Genomic DNA, 23,816 nt, shown 5'->3' with positions numbered 1-23,816 from the left:
TGTTGTGGAGCACAGGCTCTAGGCGCACAGGCTTCAGTAGTTGTGGCATGCGGTCTCAGTAGTTGTGGCGCACGGGCTTAGTTGCTCCACGGCATGTGGGATCTTCCCAGACCAGGGCTCGAACCCGTGTCCCCTGCATTGGCAGGCGAATTCTTAACCACTGCGCCACTAGGGAAGTCCCTATACCACATCTTCTTAACCCAATCATCTGCTGATGGGCATTTGGGTTGCTTCCATGTCTTGGCTATTGTAAGTAGTGCTGCTATGAACATTGGGGTGCATGTATCTTTTCGAATTAGTGTTTTCATTTTTTCCTGATATATACCCAGGAATGGAATTGCTGGATCATATGGTAGTTCTAATTTTAGTTTTTTAAGGAGCATCCATACTGTTTTCCATAGTGGCTGAACCAATTTACATTCCCACCAACAGTGTACAAGGGTTCCCTTTTTCCCACACCCTCTCCAACATTTGTTATTTGTAGATTTTTTTATGATAGTCATTCCGACAGATGTGAGGTGATACCTCATTGTGGTTTTGATTTGCATTTCTCTAATAATTAGTGATGTTGAGCATCTTTTCATGTACCTGTTAGCCCTCTGTATGTCTTCTTTGGAAAAATGTCTATGCAAGTCTTCTGCCCATTTTTTGATTGGGTTGTTTGTTTTCTTGATATTGAGTTGTCTGAGCTCTTTGTATATTTTGGAGATTAAACCTTTGTATGTCTCATCCTTTGCAAATATTTTCTCCTATTCCCTAGGTTGTCTTTTAGTTTTGTTGATGGTTTCCTTTGCTGTGCAAATGCGTTTAAGTTTAATTAGGTCTCATTTGCTTAGTTATGCTTTTATTTCTTTCGCCTTGGGAGACTGATCCAAGAAAATATTTATGATTTATGTCAAAGAGTGTTTCACCTACGTTCTCTTCCAGTTTTATGGTTTCAAGTCTTAGATTTAGGTCTTTATTAATTAATTTATTTACTTTTGGCTGTGTTGGGTCTCCGCTTCTGTGCGAGGGCTTTCCCTAGTTGTGGCAAGTGGGGGCCACTCTTCACCGCGGTGCGCGGGCCTCTCACCATCGCGGCCTCTCCCGTTGCGGAGCACAGGCTCCAGACGCGCAGGCTCAGCAGTTGTGGCTCACGGGCCCAGTTGCTCCGCGGCATGTGGGATCTTCCCAGACCAGGGCTCGAACCCGTGTCCCCTGCATTGGCAAGCGGACTCTCAACCACTGCGCCACCAGGGAAGCCCCCGATTTAGGTCTTTAAACCATTTCGAGTTTACTTTCGTATATCATGTGAGGGAATGTTCTAATTTCATTGTTTTACATGTGGCTGTCCAGCTTTCCCAGCATCACTTGAAGAGACTGTCTTTTCTCCATTGTATATTCTTGCCTCCTTTGTTGTAGATTAGTTGACCATAGGTGCGTGTTTATTTCTGGGCTCTCTATTCTGTTCCATTGATCTATGTGCCTGTTTTTGTGCCAAAGCATGCTGTTTTTTGTTTTTTGTTTTTTTAAATTAATTTATTTATTTTTGACTGCGTTTGGTCTTTGTTGGTGCACCCAGGCTTCCTCTAGTTGCGGTGAGTGGGGGCTACTCTTCGGTGCGGAGCACAGGCTCTAGGCACACAGGCTTCAGTAGTTGCGGCACGTGAGCCGTTGTGACTCATGGGCTCTAGAGTGCAGGCTCAGTAGTTGTGACGCACAGGCTTAGTTGCTCTGTGGCATGTGGGATCTTCCTGGACCAGGGCTCGAACCTGTGTCTCCTGCATTGGCAGGTGGATTCTTAACCTCTGCGCCACCAGGGAAGTCCCACCATGCTGTTTTGATTTCTGTCACTTTGTAGTATAGTCTGAAGCCTGGGTGGGTTATACCTTCAGCTGTGTTCTTTTTTCTCAGGATTGCTTTGGCAACTCATGGTGTTTTGTGGTTCCATATAAATGTTAGGATTATTTGTTCTAGTTCTGTGAAAAATGTCTTGGGTATTTTGATAGGGATTGCATTAAGTCTGCAGATTGCTTTGGGTAGTACGGCCATTTTAATAATATTGATTCTTCCAATCCAAGAGCAAGGAATAGCTTTCCATTTCTTTGAGTCATCTTCAATTTCCTTCATCAATGCTTTATAGTTTTCAGTGTACAGTTCTTTCACTTCCTTGGTTAAGTTTATTCTTGGGTATTTTATTCTCTTCGATGCGATTTTACATGGGATGTTTTTTTAACTTTCTCTTTCTGATGTTTCATTATTAGTGTATAGAAAAGCAACAGATTTCTGGGTATGAATCTTGTATCCTGCTTGTATAAATAGTTTTCATAAAATTTGTAAATGGGAATATGTCACCTCAAAAATCCAAGTAGGCCCAAGAAATATTATTAGAAAACTGTTTAATAAGCATTTGGGGGAACTCCCTGGTGGTCCAGTGGTTAAGACTCCACGCTTTCACTGCCGAGGGCTTCGGTTCAATCTCTGGTCAGGGAACTAAGATCCTGCAAGCCACACAGCGCAGCCAGAAAAAAAAAAGCATTTGGACACGTCTGTGGAAATTGTAGTCAATAAAATGTCACACTTGGATTCTGGGGACAACTACATGTGACTGAGGGTCTGTCTGCATGGATTTCATGCCACAGCTGGGCTGTTCAGGTATCCTGGGGAGTGGAACACAGGTGTACTGTGCCTGGTCCAAGGTGAATGCAAATTGCATTGCTGAGAGTGATGGTGTGCCACATGGGAAAGCCCCAATTGAACAGTGGGGCCTCCAGGAAGGCTAACAGGGTAATCCCTCAGCCCTCTCTGCTGGAACTCAAGAGAGAGAAGGACTTACCTCAGAAAGAACTGTGGATGTACCTTTCATCACATGGAATGAACTTCAGTGAAAGTCACAGAATTCCCACAAAGTTTTTGAGAAATTTCGCCAGCTTGGACTCAAAGGACGCAGACAATACAAAACAAAAAGAGGCCGTCAGGACCCTCCCCAGTCCATCAAATCTACCGCAGGAAGTAGGCTGAGAACACCAGTCAGCTGCAAACACATGCTTCCTTTCATGAAAACAGAAGGACTCAGACGACCAGGACCCAGAGAGCAGAGCCAAGAGCCATGGAGAATTCTTCTCAAACCTTGGAAGCTGATCAAAGAACTTCCAGCATGTTCCTGGCTGGACTGCAGAATTGCTTTGGACCATGGGACTTCCTGGTGGTCTAGTGAGTAAGACTCCACGATCCCAATGCAGGGGGCCCGGGTTTGATCCCTGGCGGGGGAACTAGATTCTGCATGCATGCCACAACTAAGAAGTCTGCACGCCTCAACTAAATATCCTGCATGCCACAACAAAGACCCGGCACAGTCAAAATAAATAAATAAAAATAAATAATAAATAAATATTAAAAAAAAAAAAATTGCTTTGGACCAGTCTGGTCCACTGTGCCTCACATTTTCTCCCTCTTTCAACAGGAATGTCTATGGCACTTATCCTGCACTGAGGTTATAAGACTGCAGTCAAGGCATCAGCCAGAATTCCAGTCATCTCAGGGCTCAGATGGGAGTAAACAAGAGAAGAAGCAGAAAGAGCATGAGCGATGGAACAATAGTCTTTTATTTTCGTGGAAACAAAATTCAAATAACACGCAACTCACCATTTTAAAGTTGCAATTCAGTGACATTTTCTGCATTTGTGATATTACGCAATCCATACCCCTCTCTAGTTTCAAAACTTTTTCGTCACCACTAGATGAACACCCTGTACCCATTCAGCAATCACTCCCCATTTTCCTGTCCACAGACCTTGGCAGCCAACAGTCTGCTTTCTGTCTCTATGGATTTGCCTATTCTAGACATTTCATGTGAAAGGAATCATGCAGTATGTTTGGTATCTGTTTTTTTTCCACTTAACATAATGTTTTCAAGTTTGGTCCATATCGTAGCACATGTATCACTACTTCATTTAAAAAAAATAGACTTTATTTTTTATCACAGTTTTAAGTTCACAGCAAAACTTCATTCCTTTCTATGGCAGAATAATATTCTATTGTATGGATATGCCATATTTGATTTATCCATTCATCCATTGATGGACATTTGGGTTGTTTCCACATTTTGGCTGTTGTGAATAATGCTTCCATGAACATTTATGAACAAATATTTGTTTGAACACCTGTTTTCAGTTTTGGGGGGTATACACCTAGGAATGGAATTGCTTAGTCATGTGGTATCTTTGTTAAACTTTTTGAGAAACTGCCAAACTGTTTTCCAAAGCAGATGCACCGTTTTATATTCTCACCAGCAATGTATGAAGATTCTAATGTCTCCACATCCTTACCAAGACTTGTTATTTTCTGCTTTTATGGGGTTTTATTGTTGTCATTTCATTATAGCTATCCTAATGGGTGTGAAGTGGTATCTTATTGTGGTTTTGATTTGCATTTCCATAATGATCAATGAGGTTAGACGTCTTTCCATATGCTTTTTGGTCACTTGTACATCTTCTTTGGAGAAATGTCTACTCAAGTACTTTGTCCATATTTAAATTGAGTTGTTTGCCTTTTTGTTGCTGACTTGTGAGAGTCTTTATGTATTCTAGATATAGAACCCTTACCAGATATAGGAATTGCAAATATTTTCTCCCATTCTGTAGGTTGTCTTTTCCCTTTCTTAATAATGTCCTTTGATGCACAAAAGTTTTAAATTTTTGTGAAACCCAATTTATCTATTTGCTCTTTTGTTATTCGTGCTTTTGGTGTCAAATTTAAGAATCCATTGTCAAAGCCAAGGTCATGAAGATTCACCCCTATGTTTTCTTTTTTTAAGTAGAATGCAATATATTTCCCTCTGTATTCTCTCTCTCTTTTTTAGAAGTTTTATTTTCTTTTATTATTTTATTAATTTATTTATTTATGTATTTATTATTTTTATTTTTGGCTGCATTGAGTCTTCGTTGCAGCACCCGAGATCTTCTTTGCAGTGTGCGGGCTTCTCTCTAGTTGTGGTGTGGGGGGTTTTCTTTCTCTAGCTGAGGCGCGTGGGCTCAGTAGCTGTGGAGCGCAGGCTTAGTTGCCCTGCGACATGTGGGATCTTAGTTCCCCGACCAGGGAACCCACGTCCCCTGCATTGGAAGGCAGACTCTTTACCACTGGACCACCAGGGAAGTCCCCCACCCCTATGTTTTCTTCTAAGAGTTTTATTGTTTTAGCTCCAATACTAGGTTGTTGATACATTTTGAGTTAATTTTTATATGTGTAGTGAGGTAGGTATTCAACTTATTTGGCATGTGGTTGTCCTGGTATCCCAACACCATTTGTTGAAGAGAGTATTCTTTCCCTACTGAATGCTCTTGCCACCTTGTTGGCAATCGATTGCTCATAGATGTTTGGGTTTATTTTTAGTCTCTCAGTGCTATTCTATTGGTCTATATGTCTGTCCTTAAGCCAGAACCAAACTGTTTTTGATTACTGTAACTTGAAGTAAGTTTAGAAATCAGGAAATGTAAGTCCTCTAACTTTGCTTTTCTTTGTAAATATATTTTTGGCTATTTAGAGCCCCTAGCAATTATGTATGAGGATTGGCTTTTCCATTTCTGCAAAACATTGGAGTTTTGATAGAGATTACATTGTATCATAGATCGCTTTGGGGAATATTGCCATATTAAAAATTATTCAGTTTTCCAGCTCTCAGGTCCCACTTCCAAGATTACCAAGAAAAGAAGGAATAATAGTCGTGCCTAAAAGGGCTGTGGCAACATGCAGCCTACTCTTTGCACCAACTGTGCCCAGTGTGTGCCCAAGGACAAATCCGTTAAGAAGTTCGTCATTCAGGGACTTCCCTGGTGGCGCAGTGGTTAAGAATCTGCCTGCCAGTGCAGGGGACACGGGTTTGAGCCCTGGTCCGGGAAGATCCCACATGCCGTGGAGCAATTAAGCCCGTGCGCCACAACTACTGAGTCTGCGCTCTAGAGCCCCCGTGCCACAACTACTGAGCCCGTGAGCCACAACTACTGAAGCCTGCGCTCTAGAGCCCGTGCTCCACAACAAGAGAAGCCACCACAATGAGAAGCCCACGCACCGCAACAAAGAGTAGCCCCCGCTAGCCGCAACTAGGGAAAGCCCACGCACAGCAATGAAGACCCAACACAGCCAAAAAATAAATAAATAAAAATTAAAAAAAAGAAGTTCATCATTCAAAACACAGTAGAGGCTGCAGCCATCAGGGATATTTCTTTTTTTAAAAAAATATTTATTTTATTTATTATTATTTATTTTTGGCTGTGTTGGGTCTTTGTTGCTGCGCGCGGGCTTTCTCTAGTTGCAGCGAGCAGGGGCCACTCCTCGTTATGGTGCGCAGGCTTCTCATTGCGGTGGCTTCTCTTGTTGCAGAGCACAGGCTCTAGGCCCGCGGGCTTCAGTAGTTGTGGCACGTGGGCTTCAGTAGTTGTGGCTCGTGGGCTCTAGAGTGCAGGCTCAGTAGCTGTGGCGCACAGGCTTAGTTGCTCTGCGGCATGTGGGATCTTCCCCGACCAGGGCTCGAACCCGTGTCCCCTGCATTGGCAGGCGGATTCTTAACCACCGCACCACCAAGGAAGTCTACAACTGGGTATCTTGATGGGAAAAACATTAAATTGGAACTCTACTTCACACCACTTACAAAGTGCATAAATTCTAGCAGAACTTATTGTGAAAAGCCAACTTTTGGAAGAAAACACCAAAAAAAATTTTTTTTTTGTAACTTAGGGTAGAAAAGGATTTCTTAAACAAAGTATAAAAAACACAAATCTTAAAGAAAAAATTAATTGGACTATATTGTTGATGTCCTCCAGCCAAAGACCACTGAGGACACACTTATCTTTGAACAAGTTGGACGTATTGCTCATGAGACCTGAGACCGTGGAGAGCCGTGAGGCATCTCAGGAGGAGGGCGTTAGAGAGGACTTGTAAGACTCAGGTTTATGTCAGGTGACTGGGAGGATCTGAGGAAGTTGGACTTTTCTCTGGATTGGGTGTTATCAGAAGCAGGGCTGGGACTTCCCTGGTGGCGCAGTGGTTGAGAATCCGCCTGCCAATGCAGGGGACACGGGTTTGAGCCCTGGTCCGGGAAGATCCCACATGCCGTGGAGCAACAAAGCCAGTGCGCCATAACTACTGAGCCTGTGCTCTAGAGCCTGCGAGCCACAGATACGGAGCCCGTGAGCCACAACTACTGAGCCCGCGTGCCACAACTACTGATGCCCATGCGCCTAGAGCCCGTGCTCCGCAAGAAGAGAAGCCACCACAGTGAGAAGCCTGCGCACCACAATGAAGATGGTCCCCACTCGCCGCAACTAGAGAAAGTCTGCATGCAGCAACGAAGACCCAACGCAGCCAAAAATAAATAAATAAATTAATTAATTAAAAAAATACAAGAAGCAGGGCTATTTCTATGGTTGGGTATCTGAATAAATCTTATCTGCAGGGAGTATAGACTAGAATGAGGGTAAAGCTGTAATTGGTCCAGCAGTTACTCATATTAGCCAGGATAGTGGAACGTTTAGTCACTTTTGTGGTCTGGACAACGTTCATGTTTGGGTGATGATGGTGTGTCAGTGGAGGTTTGTTGGTTGTAACAAATGTACCCCTCTGGTGGAGGGTGTTGACGGGGTGTGTGTGGAGGGGGGACAAAGGGAACTCTCTTTATTTTTTGCTCAATTTTGCTGTAAACCTAAAACTACTCTAGAAAATAAAGTTAATTAATTTAAAAAAGATGCTTGGCAAAGGATTACTGTTGCGAATATATAGAGAATTCCTACAAACCAATAAGACAAAAGAAATATTCCTACAAACCAATAAGACAAAAGAAAAAAAGACAAACCAATAAGACAATAGAAAACTGAGCAAAAAACTGAACTGACCAGAAGCCTGAATGGCCCACAAGCCAATGACAATATGGTCAACCTCGATAGCAACTGGGAAAATGTAAAATAAAACAATTGTAAATGCCTTTGCACATCTATTAGATCAATTTCCTAGGACAGCCGTAACAAATTACACAAACTTGGTGGCTTAAAAGCCAGGTATTTATTCTTTCACAGTTTTGGAGGGCAGAAGTCTGAAATCAAGGTGTCACAGGGCCGTGCTCCTTCTGAAGCCTCTAGGGGAGGATCCTTCCCACCTCTTCCAGCTTCTGAGGGTTCCAGGCGTTCCTTGGCGTGTGGCGGCATCACTCCAATCTCCGCCTCGTGTTCATATGGCCTTCTCCTCTTCTGTCTCAAATCTCTCTCTTCCGTTTTCTTATGAGGACCGTTGTCATTGGATTTAGGGCTTTCCTGAACAATCCAGGATGATCTCATCTCAAGATCCTTAACTTGATTACATCTTTTTTTTTTTTTTTTTTTGGCCACGCTGCATAGCTTGCAGGATCTCAGTTCCCCAACCAGGGATTGAACCTGGGCCACGGCAGTGAAAGCACCAGATCCTAACCACTAGACCACCAGGGAACTCCCTTGATTACATCTTGAAAGACCACTTTTCCAAATAAGGTCGTATTCTCAGGTCCCAGGACATGAACATATCTTCGTGGGGAAGGGTGGCACCATTCAACCTGCTACAGTCATTGGCAAAAAGTAAAAAGTCCAACAATACCAAGTGTTGGAGACCATATGCAGCAAGGGGAACTGTCACACAATTGTCAAGAGGACTTTTAATTAGTCTCTTTGGAGACAGCATCCCCAATCCTGGGAAAGTTGAAGATGTACCAACCGCATCACCTAACTGTTTCACTCCCAGATACACAGCAAGAGACGTGACCCAATGTTACTCGCAGCAATGTTTGTAATCCTCAAAAAGGGAGCACTTCCACCAGCAGCGGAACGGGTAAGTAAACTGTGGTGTGTTTATTCAACCACAGTATGAGTAAGTACGGACCAGGGTGGGAAAACCTCAGAAACAGAATGTTGAGGAACAAAGCAAATTGCAGAAAGATAAGTAGGATATGACACTAGTGGTCTAAAGTTTAAGCTATGCAAAGCAATCCTATGTAATGTTCAATGATAGCAGATATACACCAAGAGCATAATGACACTCACAGGGTGATAAACATAAGGCAAACGTCAAGATCTGACAAAGCTGGGTGGTGTGTACATGGATGATTATATGTTATCCTGTGTATTTTTTGTATGCTTGAAACATCGCATAAGGCATAAAGAAAAAAAGAGGATTCTGTGTGTCCCAAATCCTAGTGTTCTCCATATTCTGAAGTTTCGAGCGGCTAAGAAGAGCTTGAGCTCTCAAGACTACACGTTTCCCTGGGTCCACGGTGCTAAAACAGAGTGGTTCTGGGGTTTTCGCTCACTACGATTCAAGCCCGTCCTGGGACCACAGCTCCCCAGCTGCCCCTCCGCCCCGTGGTGTGAGGGGCATGCAGGCTCCTCTGGCCCTGCCTCTGCTCCTTGCCACACCCTCACCTGGCTGGGTCCTTGGGGCTGGAGAGGACACATCGACCTTTGTCCCTCCCACCACCCCTTAGGCTTCTCACTGCCTGCAGTGCTTTGAAGTTTCTCAAAGCATCCCACCTGGTCCTGTAACTACCTCCCAGCAAACTTGTCGGATGGATGTCACATTTTTGCTTCTTTTTCCCCATTCTATGGATGGGGAGACTGAGGCTCTGGGCATTCTGGACAGGGCTGGTTCCTGGCTGAAGAGCTTCCACGTGGAAGAGGCCCGGGGGGATGCTGCCAGGGGCCCCCAGATCTGTCACAAACCTACTGGGTAGCTTTTCCCAGGAATGACCAGGGAGCAACTACCTGCTCTGCCCAGGGAATCCAGTGGCAGTTTCTAAATCCATCTGAACCTCGAGATCATTTGGGAGCTGGTTAAAACTGCTGATGCCAGGGCCCATCCCACACCTGCTGGGGCAGAAACACAGAGTGGGCCCTGGAATCTTCAGGTCCCCAGGGAGGTTTGAGGGTCCCTGAATTAACCTGTTGAGTCCCACTGAGGACGCCGGGGTCCTGGAGTCCTGGGCACTGCTGTTTTTTGTCCCCCCAAGAAGGATCCCCCTCACAGGGCACCCAGCAGCTTGGCTCTCTCCCCGCTCCTACCTGAGGGAATAGAGGGTCCCTTTCTCCAGGCCCCACCCACCAGGTGGAGAATCATGCCAGGTCCGTATCTTAGGCAGCTTGGGCTGTTCTAACAAAATACCACAAATATTTCTTTCTTGCAGTTCTGGAGGCTGGGAGTCCAAGACCAAGGTACCAGCTGATTCGGTTTCTCATGGGGGCTCTTTTCCTGGCTTGCAGATGGCTGTCTTCTCCCTGTATCCTCACGTGGCAGAGAGAGCCAGCAATCTCCCTAGTGTCTTTTCTTATTAGGGCACCGATCCCATCACAGGGGCCCCACCTCCTGACCTCATCTAACCTTAATCACCTCCCAAAGACCCCAGCTCTAAATACCACACATTGGGGGTTAGGGCTTCAACATATGAATTTGAGGAGACACCATTCAGACCACAGGAGTCTGTCAGATCTCACTGAAAGGTCATGGCCTAGACCAGAGTCTGCTGCTCTGCCCTCAGATTTGTCACAGCAAATCCCTCACTCCCCTACCCTGGCTGGTGGTTACTTCCTGGAAAACACAGAAACCCCCAGAGGAAATTGCCCCTCATTCTCCCACCCCCAACTCTGCAACGCCCCACCCCACATCCACACGCGCCACCCCCGCTGACATCCCCAGCAAGGGGATCATCCTGTAAGCACCCAGCGTGTCCCTGGACCACCCCTCTCTACCCCACCCCGCCCGTCAGCCGTCACCCTTTCTCTGCTTCCCTAGAGCAGCAGAGCTTCTTGAAAGGATCATCTAGGGCGGTGGCTCTCAACCGGGGCCGATGTCGTTGCCCTGGGGACACTTGGCAGTGTCTGGAGACCTTTCGGGTTTTTGAGGAGGTGTGTCCCAGTAAGAGAGAGGCAGAAGGAGATTCGACACACACGGCGAAGGCCACGTGAGGACAGAGGCAGAGCTGGGAGCGGTGTGGTAGGAGCTGAGGAGTGCCGGCAGCCACAGAAGCCACAGGGGCCAGGGAGGATCCTCCCCTGCAGCCTGCAGAGGGGGTGCAGCCCTGGCAGCACCTGGACTTCGGGCTTCTGTCCTCCGGGACTGGGAGACAGTAACCCCGCTGTTGCGGCCGTTTGTGAGGGCTGCAGGAAACTGATCCAATGGGTTTGCAAAGCATCTTGCAATTGTTTTATTTTGCATTTCACAATTGCTCTGGAGGTTGGACATACTTTCATTTGCTTGCGGGCTATTCAGGCTGCTTACCGGTTCCGGTTCCGCTCAGTTTAGTTTGTTTGTTTGTTTGTTTTTTGGCCGCGAGGTGCGGCTGTCGGAATCTTAGTTCCCCAACCAGGGACTGAACCCGCGCCCTCGGCAGTGAAATCGTGGAGTCCTAACCACTGGACCGCCAGGGGATTCCCTAGTTTGTTTAGTTTTAACAGCTTTACTGAGATACAATTCACCCGTTTGAAGCGCAAAATCCGATGGTTCCAGGGAGGTGGGCCTCCTCAGTCACCAGCCTCTGCGCCCTGCTCTTAGACTGGTCTTGCCAGCCCTGTCTTCCCTTCTGGTGTCTTGTGCAGCTCCTGCTGGCCTGGTTCCAGTCGCAGCCAGGGATGACCTCAGACACCCCACCTGCCCACGACGCAAGAGGGTTCTCACGCTCTGCCTGGAACGGCTCTCCACAGCCCTTGGCCGTGGGTGTTCTTGGTCCCTTGGGACAGGCTGGGGGGTTGGTGGGGGGACAGGGTCAGACCATACATGAGGGATAGCGGTGGGGCCTGAGCGCATTCTTCTGCTTCCCAGAACCTAGCAGGTGCTCAAGAAAGACTCGTGGAAACATTAGTAGCCAACACTTAAGAGCACCGACTTTGCGCCAGGAGCTATGAAATGTCTTGTCTATTCTTTCATCTTCTCATGTGATCCTCTCGAGAACCATGACAATTAAGTGCAAATGTTACCCCAGGGAGGCTCAGGGAGGTCAAGTAACTTGCCTAGGGTCACACAGTAAACAGGAGAATAAGGGAAAAAAGGAACGAGGTGTGGCGCCCTGCAGCCACAGGTTCCCCAGCCCGTGAGGCTCTCTCTGCAGCAGCCAGGGCCCCTCCCTCTGCCCCAAGGATGCCAGTCGGGCACATTAGGAGAGTGCAAATGAAGGAGCCCTGCAGGGTGGAGATGGGGGCATAGACATGAGGACCTGGTGCGGGGGCCTCGGTGGGCCGGAGAGCCCTGCAGGCTGAGGGCATCCTGGAGGAGGCTGCCAGGGTCCCACTGATATTTTCATCCTGTAACCTTATCTTTCTCCTTATCAGGTAACTTTCTACCAGGCCCTCCCAGCGATCACAGAGCAGCCTGGAGTTGCCAGACCTGTTCCCAGGCCAGCTGTGCCAGGTCGGGTGAGGCAGCTGCCGGAGGTGCCGATGTGTAAACCAGGAGGAGGCCAGACTAGCTGGAGCTTCGGTTAGGTCAGCCCGGGTGCCACTCCACTGCCAGACGTGGGCCCGCGGCATCCGGTGGGGGGCTGCGCAGGCTCCTGGGAGGACTGGCCGTCAGCAGAGGCAGCGGTGAGACGGGCCAGGAGCAGAGTCAGCACATCTGGAGGCAGCATGTCAGGCAAAGAGGGCAAAGGCTCGGCAAAGGGTCCAGGGTCGGAGCCCACACCTGCGGGGTACCTGGGGTCCCGGGGTGAGGGCAGGCAGCACGAGGTGCGGGGAGAGGAATGGGACGTGAGGCCACAGGATGGGGGGCCGTGGTCCTGGGGCCGGGCTCAGCGCAGGGAGGTGGGTGCTGCCCTGCCCCAGCTGTGCACGTGACCTCCGGCCTGTCGTGCAGTCTAAGCCTCACTCCCCCCGCCACCCCAACCCCTGTGACACCCAGGAGTACCCTCGGAGGAACCCTCCATCCCTGGCCTCTGCTGGCCTGGCCCCGGGGGTAGAGGCAGAGCCGGTCCTCCCTCGAGAGGCTCCCCAGGCTGGGGGAGGAGGTGGCGTGTGGACAGAGGGGGGCCAGCCAGGTGTGGCCTGGGCTGTGACTGGGATGTGCCAGGGAGTTGGGACGAGGGAAGCTTCTTGGGAGGTTGTAGAAGCAACACTCACTGTTCATTTCTGATTCTGGAAGCATCGGATGCTCACTGTAGGAAATTTGGAAGCTGCAGAAGGGTGCTGAAAAGTCAAAAAAAGTGCAGGGCACACATTGATGCTGGTGAGGGAGGTGCTGCAGGGCCACAAGGACTGGGGCTGAAGCCACCATGTAGCAGCTGTGAGGAGGGCAAATCGGACCACCTCTCAGAGCCTCGGGTTGCTCGTCCTCACAACGAGGGAACAAAAAGACCTCTGAGGCTTAAATGAGACGATGCATGCTGAGCGCTGGGCCCCAGGCGCCAGCTCTGCTTCCCCTCCAGCCTGTGTTCTTGTGCCCACAGAATGGATCCCAAATCCCTATGTGAAGGTCCTGTCAGGCTGCTGACCTGCCCAGTTGCATCTTGTTTCTCTAAATCTGCCCCCACAGGGCCTTTGCTTGTGCCGGCCCCTCTGTCCCGACGCCTGCCCTCCGAGGGCCCTCCCCTGCCCCTTTCCCACTGCGGTCGGGGCCTCTGCTGGTTCTCCAGCCAGCCTCTCCCAGGGCCTGTGGCACCAACTCACGTTTTTGTTTTTGTTTTGTCTTGCTCTTAATATTTCTTTATTTGGCTGCGCCAGGTCTTAGTTGCTGCACGAGGAATCTTTTAGTGGCAGCATGCGGGATCTAGTTTCCTGACCAAGGATCGAACCCGGCCCCCTGCATTGGTAGCACGGAGTCTTAACCACTGGACCACCAAGGAAATCCCACCAGCTCATGTTTATAATTATCTTGTTTTCAGTGTCATTATTGTTCCATGTCTAGACCGTGAGCTCTGCGCAGGCTGGCTAGGTCTGCCGCGGTCACCTCTGTGGCCCAGGTCCACCCAGGGCCTGCCTGGTCAGCAGCCAGGGTCCCTAGTCAGCCCCACCTCAACAAGCACCCGGGAGGAGGAGCAGGAGCCAGCCGTCCAGCTCCAGGGCCCCTGGGGATGCGGCCGACCTCAGTCCCATTCAGCCGTCTGCCTCCTCATTTGACTGGGCAATGCTGGGGCTGGGATTTGGCCATGCACGAGCTAAGACTGAGGCTGTCCCCAGGCTCTCCAGGTGTGCACAGTGAGGACACAGACAGTGACAGTGGAGAAAGTCAGGGAACCCCTGCCCTGCTTGCCTCACCTGGGAAACGTATGACTGAGCTGGGGCCAGGGTCCCTCGACAGACCTCAGGACACCTGGGTGCCATAGCTCACCCCAGACTCCTCCACTCTGGGCCTTGATTCAGCCCTAGAGAGTCTCTAGGGAGCCATGGACAAAGTTGGAGCAGGGCTGATGGGACCACGAGCCACTTGAACCCAGGCAGGGAAAGCCGGGTGAGACAGGTGATGCTGGCACCGCAGGCAGAGCTCTGGGGCAGCCCTGGAACGTGAAGGCCTGAATGGGCTCCAGGCAACCCTGGACTGAGGGTGGGCGCTGCCAGTGGCCAGAGTTGGGCCCAAAGCAGCCCCAGCCAGGCCCAGCTCCTCCAGGATGCAGTGGGGAGGAAACGGCCCCCTGCCCCTCTTGGCCCGGAGCCTGGGCCTAGTACTGACTTCCCTCTGCCCCTCTGCAATCTGGGGCAGGGGTCTAGGTGGGACCACCCCTGGGCCCGGCTGTGGGTGGGCGCAGCTTTGGGCCCGTTCCAGCCCAAGACACGGTGGACAAGTCCTTACTGAACACCTACTGTGGGCCACGTCCTCCCCCAGGCCGTGGGATGGGGGGAGGGGATGGACGTGCCGGGAATGAGGGCCTCACTGCCAGGCCGGAGGGAGGTCGTCCTGCAGGTGTTGCCCAGGAACATGCCCAGTCTCTGTTCCTATCTCCCCATACCCCTCAGCTTGGGTGGCCCCCTGAGCCGGGCACCAGTGCTTTCCCCGTCTTATGGCTCCTAAGAATAATAACGTCAGTGGCCAGGCCTGTGCTGCACACGCCCGTGGAGGAGTGCTGTCCCCACTTCCCAGATGAGAAGACTGAGGTCCAGAGAGGAGGAGGGGGAGGTGACGATGGGGCCCCAGCCTGCAGGGTGCCCACGGGGGACGTGGAGACCCAGCTCACTCCATGGCCAACTCTCTGACGCAGAGGTCCTGGGCTCAGGCCTGTGGGATGCTGAGGACGACTCACGTCCACACACAGAGAAAGAGAGACAGAGAGACAGAGACACAGAGAGACAGACAGACAGACAGACAGACAGAGACGTGGAGGCACAGGCAATGGTACGGTTTTGTGGCCCCAGCTGGGGTGCTCAGAGCGCTTTCTTGCTCAAGGTCCAGGCAGTTTTCCCCCAGAGGCCCTGCTGGGCTCCTTCTTCCCACCCCCATGCCCCATCCCTCTCCACTCTCAGCCCCACTGGGGTTCCCTTGGGCGTCAGGCCAAAGCCCGGATGGGCTCCAGGCCGCAGTCAGCCATGCCGCAGGCCTTCCCATGGACGCCCCGCCTGCCCCAGCGCTTCCTCTGCCCCTTGCTTTGAGACCCTATTCCAGGACCACCTCCCCAGAGCACACTGAGCCATCCCCGTGCTCCAAGGACCTGTGGCACACCCCGCCTCAGTTTCCCCATCTGCCACCATGAAAGCTCTGTGGCCTCTGAGGCAAGGAACCCTCCGGGTCCCCATGGGGGCGCCCGTGGGCCCATGTGGGTGCAGTGGGCAATCAACCCACTGCACGTGGGCAATCAACCGGGTGCAGGCAGGGGCAGTGGAGGGCGCCTGGAGGTGGGGCGCCCCGGCCCACGCTGCCCCGCCCGGCAGGATGGACCCCTTCGCGGACACGCTGCAGCGGCTGCGGGAGGCCTTCGGCTCGGGGTGCACGCGGCCGGCCGAGTTCCGGGCTGCCCAGCTGAAGGGCCTGAGCTGCTTTCTCTGCAAGAGAACAGGAGCTTCTGCAGGAGGCGCTGGCGCAGGACCTGCACAAGGTGGGTTGGGGGGAGGGGGCGGGAGCTGGCTGCATCCCCAGTTCAGTCCTGTGTATTTTGCAGACCCTTCCCTGGCCTGCCGTGCGTGGCAGGTGCTCTGCATCAGCTCAGCAAAACTGCGAGGCAGGTTTGACTGCTGTCCCATGTCACTGATGGGGAAAGTGAGGCACGTGGGAGTTAAGTCACTGGCCCAAGGTCCCACAGCCAGGAAGTGGCAGAGCTGGGGTGGGACCCCAGGACCCACGCTCCTCACGGCAGTTCCCAGGGGTCCAGCTGTGCTGCCCCTGGAGATTGTCCCCATACCCACCCTGGGGACTCTTGGGGACCTCAAGCACTAGATTCCCTCCCCATCCCGCCCAGACCTGACCCCCGAATCCCACCACCGCAGTCGGCCTTTGGCGGGGACATTTCGGAGCTCATCCTCTGCCAGAACGAGGTCGACCTGGCTCTCAAGAACCTGCACACCTGGATGAAGGACGAGCCAGTGGCCAAGAACACAGTGAGCCCGCAGGCCAGGCGGGGGCAACTCCAGGGCGGCTCGGCCCAGGCCCAGGGAGAGTCGCTGACTTTCTCGGGACCTCTGTCTCCCTGTGGGGACTCCACTGCACAGGCAGCCCGAGGACCCTGGGGGAGTGGGCTTTGGGGTGATGCTTGGTGGGGCCTCACTGTCCGTCCCACACCCCAGCTCCCGCAGCTGGACTCGGCCTTCCTCCGGAAGGAGCCCTTCGGCCTGGTGCTCATCACCGCCCCCTGGAACTACCCCCTGTACCTAACCCTGGTGCCCCTGGTGGGCGCCCTCGCGGCAGGTGAAAGAGAGCCTCCTCCTTCCTTCCCCCTGCCAGTCCCCCCAGCCTCGTGGCCTCACAGCCGCCCACAGAGCCAGGAAAGAGGGGCACCAAGTGGCTAAGAAGGCCTGGTTCCCATCTGGCCCACCATTCCCAGGCTGTGTGGCCTTGGGGCCAGCACGGCACCTCTCTGAGCCATATTCTTCACCTGAAGGTGGCGTGAGGCCGGCACCTGCCCTGCAGGTGTGAGGACTGAATGGAGACGGGGAGTGGCTACAACTGGCCCCCTCCTCTCCCCGCCCCGCCCTGCCCCACCCCCCTCTCCCCGCCCCGCCCGGCCCCTCAGGGAGCTGCGCGCTGCTGAAGCCCTCGGAGATCAGCAAGAGCACTGAGAAGGTCCTGGCCGTGGTGCTGCCCCCATACCTGGACCAGGTGAGGGTGGGCCTGCTCCTTCAGCACCTGCGTCCCACACCCGCACCCCTGCCGGTAGGAGCTCCTGCAGTGTCCCCTGAGCCGTCTGTCCCCCCTTGCAGAGCTGCTTTGCCGTGGTGCTGGGCGGGCCTGAGGAGACGGGGCAGCTGCTGGAGCACAAGTTCGACTACATCCTCTTCACGAGTGAGGGTGGCCCCGGCCAGTGTCCTGGGGGAGAGGGACATTGAGAACGGGATGGAGAAGGCCGAGGAAGGAGGAAGTGGTGGCCAGTGGGAGCATCCCAGGTGGCAACCAAGCCAGGCAGGCGGGCCTGGCATGGTGGGATCCTGGGGCAGCAGGGCAGGGGGCATAACCCAGTGGGTGAGCCAGGATGGGCTGGGAAGGTGGTGCCTGAACCATCTGGCCAAGGGCAGTTGAGGCTTGGGGTCAACTCTCATGTCCCCAGGGGGCCCCCGAGTAGGCAGGATCGTCATGGCTGCTGCCGCCAAGCGCCTGACGCCCGTCACGCTGGAGCTGGGGGGCAAGAACCCCTGCTACATGGACGACAACTGCGACCCCCAGACCGTGGCCAACCGCGTGGCCTTCTTCCGCTATTTCAACTCCGGCCAGACCTGCGTGGCCCCCGACTATATCCTGTGCAGCCCCGAAATGCAGGCTCGACTGCTGCCCGCCCTGCAGAGTGCCATCACCCGTTTCTATGGCGAAGACCCCCAGAGCTCCCCAGATCTGGGCCGCATCATCAGTGAGAAGAATTTCCAGCGGCTCCGGGGCCTGCTGAGCTGTGGCCGAGTGGCCATCGGGGGCCAGAGTGATGAAAGCGATCGCTACGTCGGTGAGTCCCGCCGTCCCTGCCACTGTGCCCCACTCCCAGCCCACCCCAGCTACGGCCCCTCCACGCTGGGGGCCACAGCTGGGCCCCGAGTCTGGGCCCAGCCTGTAACCTGGGGCCCTGAGGCTCCCCGACCCCACTGCTAGAGCCCAGCCTGGTCCACGGCTCTGGTGCCACGATTCTGTGTCACTAGTGTTCCGCCTTGCCGTGTCTGAGCCTGTGACCCCACGACTCAGCACTCTGGCCCAGGCTCTGGATTCTCCAAGCTCAGACCCCAGAGTTCTAGGGCCCAGGCTCCAAACTTCAGCCCCAAGCTCTGCTGCTCCAGGGGGCCATGACCCCAGGTCCTATGAGCCCACGGTTCCTGGTTCTGAACTTCAACAGCCCGTCCTGAGCATCCGCTATGCTGTGAACAGAGCAGCCCCAGTCTCCTGGGCCGAACGGCTCAGAGGGTGGCACTGCTCCCCAACAGGCTGGGACCCGGGACCTCGGGTCCGGTCACCCTCTGACTGTAAGACCAAGGCTCAGGGCCTCTCTGGGCCCCACGGGCTCCGGTCAGGCTGGGGAGCCCCTCAAGGTCACTTCCCGGGGGCTGTGGGGAGATCACCTTCCCCGGAAGGTCCCTGAGCCTGGAGCCCTGGGTCCCTGGGCCCTGCCTGCCCGAGGCCCCACCCCTAGGGTCGAGCCGTGCCCTGTGCCCGGGCAGCTCCCACGGTGCTGGTGGACGTGCAGGAGACGGAGCCGGTGATGCGGGAGGAGATCTTCGGGCCCATCCTGCCCATCATGAACGTGAGGAGCCTGGACGAGGCCATCGACTTCATCAACCGTCGGGAGAAGCCCCTGGCCCTGTACACCTTCTCCAACAGCAACCAGGTGGGGCTGGGCAGAGGTGGGGGCAGCAGAGGGGCCCAAAAGAGTGAGACTGGTCACCTCCCCTTTCCCGGCCCACTTGTGAGGGTTAGGGCAGCAGGTGCCTCCAGTGTGACTATAATCCAGGCCACTGGACAACGGCTCCCTGCACGCAGGTGCCTGGCAGAGACGGGGAGCAGCGTCAAGAAGCTGCCAACACGTGGCTGGCCAACTGTCTGCCCTGGCGCCGGGGTAGCTCCCGTCCGGACGAGGAGGTGCCCCTTCTATCTGGCCTGCCCCGGGGCAGCCCTCTTTTCCTCAATCGTGCAAAAGTTCTGTATGGGCGAGCAGAGCCCCTGAAGGGGGATGGGGCAGAGCAAAGGTGGGGCCCGGCAGGCAGGGCCAGGCTGGCCGCCATGGAGCCTGTGCACTGCAGCTGCTTGTGACCCTCGCTGCCGCTTCTCAGGGCCATGGACTCCCCTCTGTGAGCTCAGAGGGGCAACACTCACTCAGTAGAGGATGGAGACAGGGGAGACTCCTCTGCTCCCTGTGGAATGACGAGTCTACCCTCCACCCACCCACCCCCACCCCTGCCCCCTGCCCCCCGCCTCCCTCCTCCCACCAGGTAGTGAACCAGGTGCTGCACCGGATCAGCAGCGGCCCCTTTGGAGGCAAGGAGGGCTTCATCTACCTGACTCTGCCGTCCCTGCCACTAGGGGGAGTCGGTGAGCCCTGCCCTCCTTCACCCTCCAGCCCCAACTCCCAGGGAAGCTCGGGTTGGCACCCCAGACCCAGGAAGGCCCAGTTTTGCCTTCCCTCACTGTTGATCCAGGCCCCAGGCCTCTCAAGGCCTCAGTTTCCTTATCTGCAAGATGGCTCTTAGAATGGCCTGGCTTTCCCTGAGCTCCCTGCTGGGCGGTGGGCTGCTGCTGAGCCGGCCCTCACTTCCGTGCCCATGCGGACAACAGCGGAATGGGCAGCTACCACGGCAAGTTCTCCTTCGACACCTTCTCCCACCACCGCGCCTGCCTGCTCTCCGCCTCGGGCCTGGAGGAGCTCAAGGACATCCGCTACCCGCCCTTTTCTGCCTGCAAAGAGAAGTTGCTCAGCTGGGCCTTGGGCAACCAGCGCTGCATCCTTCTGGGAGCACCCTATCCATCTCCAGTGCCCCATCCCCACGACCCCCCTGCCCTGCTGCTGCCCAGGCACTCAGTGGCCCCCCAAAGGCAGGTGTCCTGTCCAGGAACACAAAGATCCTGTTCCTGGGGCTTTGTCTGAACAGACCCCTGGCTGGGCAGGACCTCTGGGACACTGGTCCAGCCCCTTTCTGGGCCAAAGTCCCCTCTGCAGCCTCCTGACAGATTTGTTGACCCTCTGCTTGAACGTATCTGATGACAGAGAACTCACCCCCAAGGTTGGGCAGCTCTGGTGGTTAGAGAAGACTCCCTCACGTCAGATCTATAAATCAGCTCCCAAAATACAGAGTGATTTCTAACAGCTCCAGTCACATCTGGTTTGGGGAGCTGGGTTTGTCTGATCTGAAGTGATCTGATCTTGAACTCAGATCTGGCCAGTCGGTGGTGTCGGCCTGAAGTGCGTTGTTTACAAGGACTCACTCTGATGGTGTGTGTGGAATCTATAGGAAGGAGTGCAATGGTTGATTAGTGATGTCTGCTACGGGCACAGGAGGGGGTTGTGCACATGCTGGCCACATCCATCATTCCTGCTCTAATCTCCCAGAAGGAGGTCAGGGCGGGCAGGATCTAAATCTGGTCTCTTCATCTGACACATGGGAAAACAGATTTAGAGCCAGGATAGGGCAGAACTGAGTTTATACGGTAAAGCAGGGCAGAGCTGAGTGACAGTGGGATTTATGGTCTCGTGGCCCTCATCTGGCTCACACAGAGCCCTACCCATCCCTGCAGTAGCTCCGTCACCTAGAAAGCTCGGGTTTGCGTCAGTCCATGGCCATATTGTTACTGAGTGCCTTTGGGCATGTCCCTTAACTTCTCTGAGCCTTATCTTGTAGAATGGGGTTCCCACCTACCTCTTACAGTTGGTGTGAGTGTTAAATGGGATCATATGTGTCTGGGGCCCAGGGGCCCCCACCCCGGACATAGTAGAGTCCAGACTCTGATGTAAGTTAAGCCAGCATTGGGCAGAGGCCGTGGCTGCAGAGGTGCCCCTGGCCACACACCTCCCAGTGCTTCCCAGGGCTCTGTCACAGTCACAGGTTCTGTGACAGCAGCCTCTGCTTGTCCAGCAATCATGGCATGCTGCTGTCCCAAGGCTTGGGGGTGGTCCCAGGCTCCCTTAGGGCTCAGAGGTCAGCTTCAGCCATAGATGCTGGTTCCACTCTGGGAACAGGCCACAGTCCCGAGTGGGTCATTAAGAAAAACAACAATATGGGGTGAGTCCTCCTCCCACCCCCACCCCAGGACACTAGGCCAGCAAGAAGGAGTGAGCAGGGTGGTCCTGGGGGGCATAAAGGAGCACCTGATATGAGGGCACTGTGAAAGGCTGACAGGAGGGGGTGAGCAGAGGCCAAAGGGGGACTCAGAGCCTGGTCAGGATGGTAGAGGGTCAGGCAGGGGCTCCAAAGCCACTGGACAGGGCGTTCCCTGGCAGTCCAGTGGTTAAGACTCCGTGCTTCCACTGCAAGGGGCGTGGGTTTGATCCCTGGTTGGGGAACTAAGATTCCGCATGTCGCGGCGTGGCCAAAAACAACAACAGCAGCAACAAAAAAAAACAAAGCCACTGGACAGTGGCCCTTGGGTGTGGCTCCCAGGTCACGTGGCTCTCCTGAGCCAAGACTTACAATTTTGTGGGATGGTTCAGGTTCTGACCCCTCTCTGGGCCTCAGTTTCCTCAACTGCAGTGAAGAAGTTGGACCTTTGGATACTCACGATGCCTCTGCCCTCCGTCAGGCCAGGGTCTGCCGTGCATGTGTCTGTTCTCCAAGCTTGCACCTGCCTCTTTGCTCCCTCACTCCTCACAGCTGCCCGGACCCAGGAGGGAGCCTCATTCCCATTTCACAGGCAGGAGCCAAGGCCCAGAGAGGGCACTGACTCCCCAAGTCACACAGCTTGTCAGGGAGGGGTGTCAGAGCCAGTGGGGGCTGGGGGCCCCCTCTACTTCCTGGGGCTCAGAGGTGTGACTCAGCAGGCCCACCTCCAGACTGTTCTCACTGCTGTGGCTTGCACACACGTTGGTACACGCAGCTCAGACGTGAATACACAGATCCTCAGACACACAGACACCAGTGTACACACGCACGAGCTTGCACACTTAGTTGGGATTGGGGGCTGCTGTTCCTGGGAGCTCTTGCCCCGGCTCCCAGATGCCCTTCCATTCTATAAACACTTTCTGAGGGTGTGGAGAAAAGGGGAGCCTCCTATACTTTTTGTGGGAATATAAATCAGTGCAGCCACTATGGAGAACAGTATGGAGATTACTTAAAGAAACTAAAAATAGAGTTACCATATGATGTAGCAATCCCACTCCTGGGCATATATCTGGAGAAAACTTTAATTCAAACAAATATATGCACCCCAATGTTCGTAGTGGTATTATTTACAATAGTCAAGACACGGAAGCAACCTAAATGTCCCATGACAGATGAATGGATAAGGAATGTACAATGTACAATGGAATATTACTCAGCCATAAAAAGAACGAAATAATGCCATTTGCAGCAACATGGATGGACCTAGAGATTATCACACGAAGTGAAGTAAGTCAGAGAAAGACAAATATTATATGATATCACTTATACGTGGAATCTAAAAATTAGTACAAATGAACTTACTTACAAAACAGAAGCAGATTCACAGACATAGAAAACAAATTTATGGGACTTCCCTGGTGGTCCAGTGGTTAAGACTCTGTGCTCCCAACGCGGAGGGCCCAGGTTCGATCCCTGGTTGGGAAACTAAATCCTGCATGCATGCTGCAACTAAGAGTTCTCATGCCGCAACTAAGACCCGGCACAGCCTAAATAAATAAATAAATTTAAAACAAAAACTAAAAAAACACACAACTTTATGGTCACCAAAGAGGAAGTGGGGGAGGGATAAATTAGGAGTATGGGATTAACATATACATACTACCATACATAAAATAAAAAACAAGGTCCTATTGTATAGCACAGGGAACTATATTGAATATCTTGTAATAACCTATAATGAAGAATTAATTTAAAAAATTAAAAGAATTTTAAAAAGAATATATATATATAACACAATATTGTAAATCAACTATACTTCAATTTAAAAAATAAATAAATTTTAAAAAAAAAAAATATATATATATATATATACCTTCTAAGATGGGGACGCTGGACCCCAGCCAGGGGAAGTGAAACTTTCCAGGACCCCCTAAGGCTGTCCTCCCCAGAGCTGGGGGCCCACCACCTCCTGGCAGGAAGCATTCTGGTCTCCAGCAACCCCCCATATAGCCAGGGCTGCTGCTCAGGCCCTTCCTTCCTTCCCAAGAGGCCCAGCACCGAGAGAATCAGCAGAACTCCGGCAGCCTGGGCGGGCCTCTCAAAGACTGCGGCTTCTGCCTTAGAAAGTGGGGCCTCGAGGTCCCCACCCTGAGCGAAGCGGGGAGCAGGGACCCGGAGGGAGGCAGACACCCCACTGACTCGCTCCGCCACCACTGGCCAGGGGGTCGGCCGAGTCGCTCAACCTCCCAGAGCCCAGGTCCAGCCCCACGAACAGAGCGAATTACAGCTGCCTTCCGTTTGCGGCCGCCAGGGCCATCGCCCATGAAGATTCAGTGACCCCACCCCTCCAGCTACCCTACTGAGGTACCAGCAGGCCTGACAGGTCCCACAGCTCCACCTATGGGGGTGAGCAGGAGAGCAGGAGAGTGCGGGGTGAGCCCAGCCCTTGCGTGTGATCTGAGCAGCTGCAAAGAGGGC

At 53.1% G+C, this 23,816-nt stretch overlaps 1 protein-coding gene across 1 annotated transcript; it reads left to right on the top strand.

Moving 5' to 3' along the window:
* The first annotated feature begins 12,605 nt into the window (after positions 1–12,605).
* Positions 12,606–23,701, top strand: LOC137772306 (aldehyde dehydrogenase family 3 member B2-like). Its single transcript, XM_068556161.1, is given in 12 exon segments — positions 12,606–12,667; positions 15,834–15,945; positions 15,947–15,997; positions 16,386–16,496; positions 16,683–16,803; positions 17,129–17,214; positions 17,316–17,397; positions 17,660–18,046; positions 18,750–18,916; positions 19,518–19,618; positions 19,855–20,118; positions 23,560–23,701. Coding segments are annotated over 12 exon segments (1,686 nt in total).
* The last annotated feature ends 115 nt before the right edge of the window (positions 23,702–23,816 follow it).

The sequence above is a fragment of the Eschrichtius robustus genome, chromosome 11 (genome assembly GCF_028021215.1).
Source record: "Eschrichtius robustus isolate mEscRob2 chromosome 11, mEscRob2.pri, whole genome shotgun sequence".
Classification (NCBI taxonomy): Eukaryota; Metazoa; Chordata; class Mammalia; order Artiodactyla; family Eschrichtiidae; genus Eschrichtius; species Eschrichtius robustus.
This window is presented reverse-complemented; position numbering and strand designations above follow the sequence as displayed.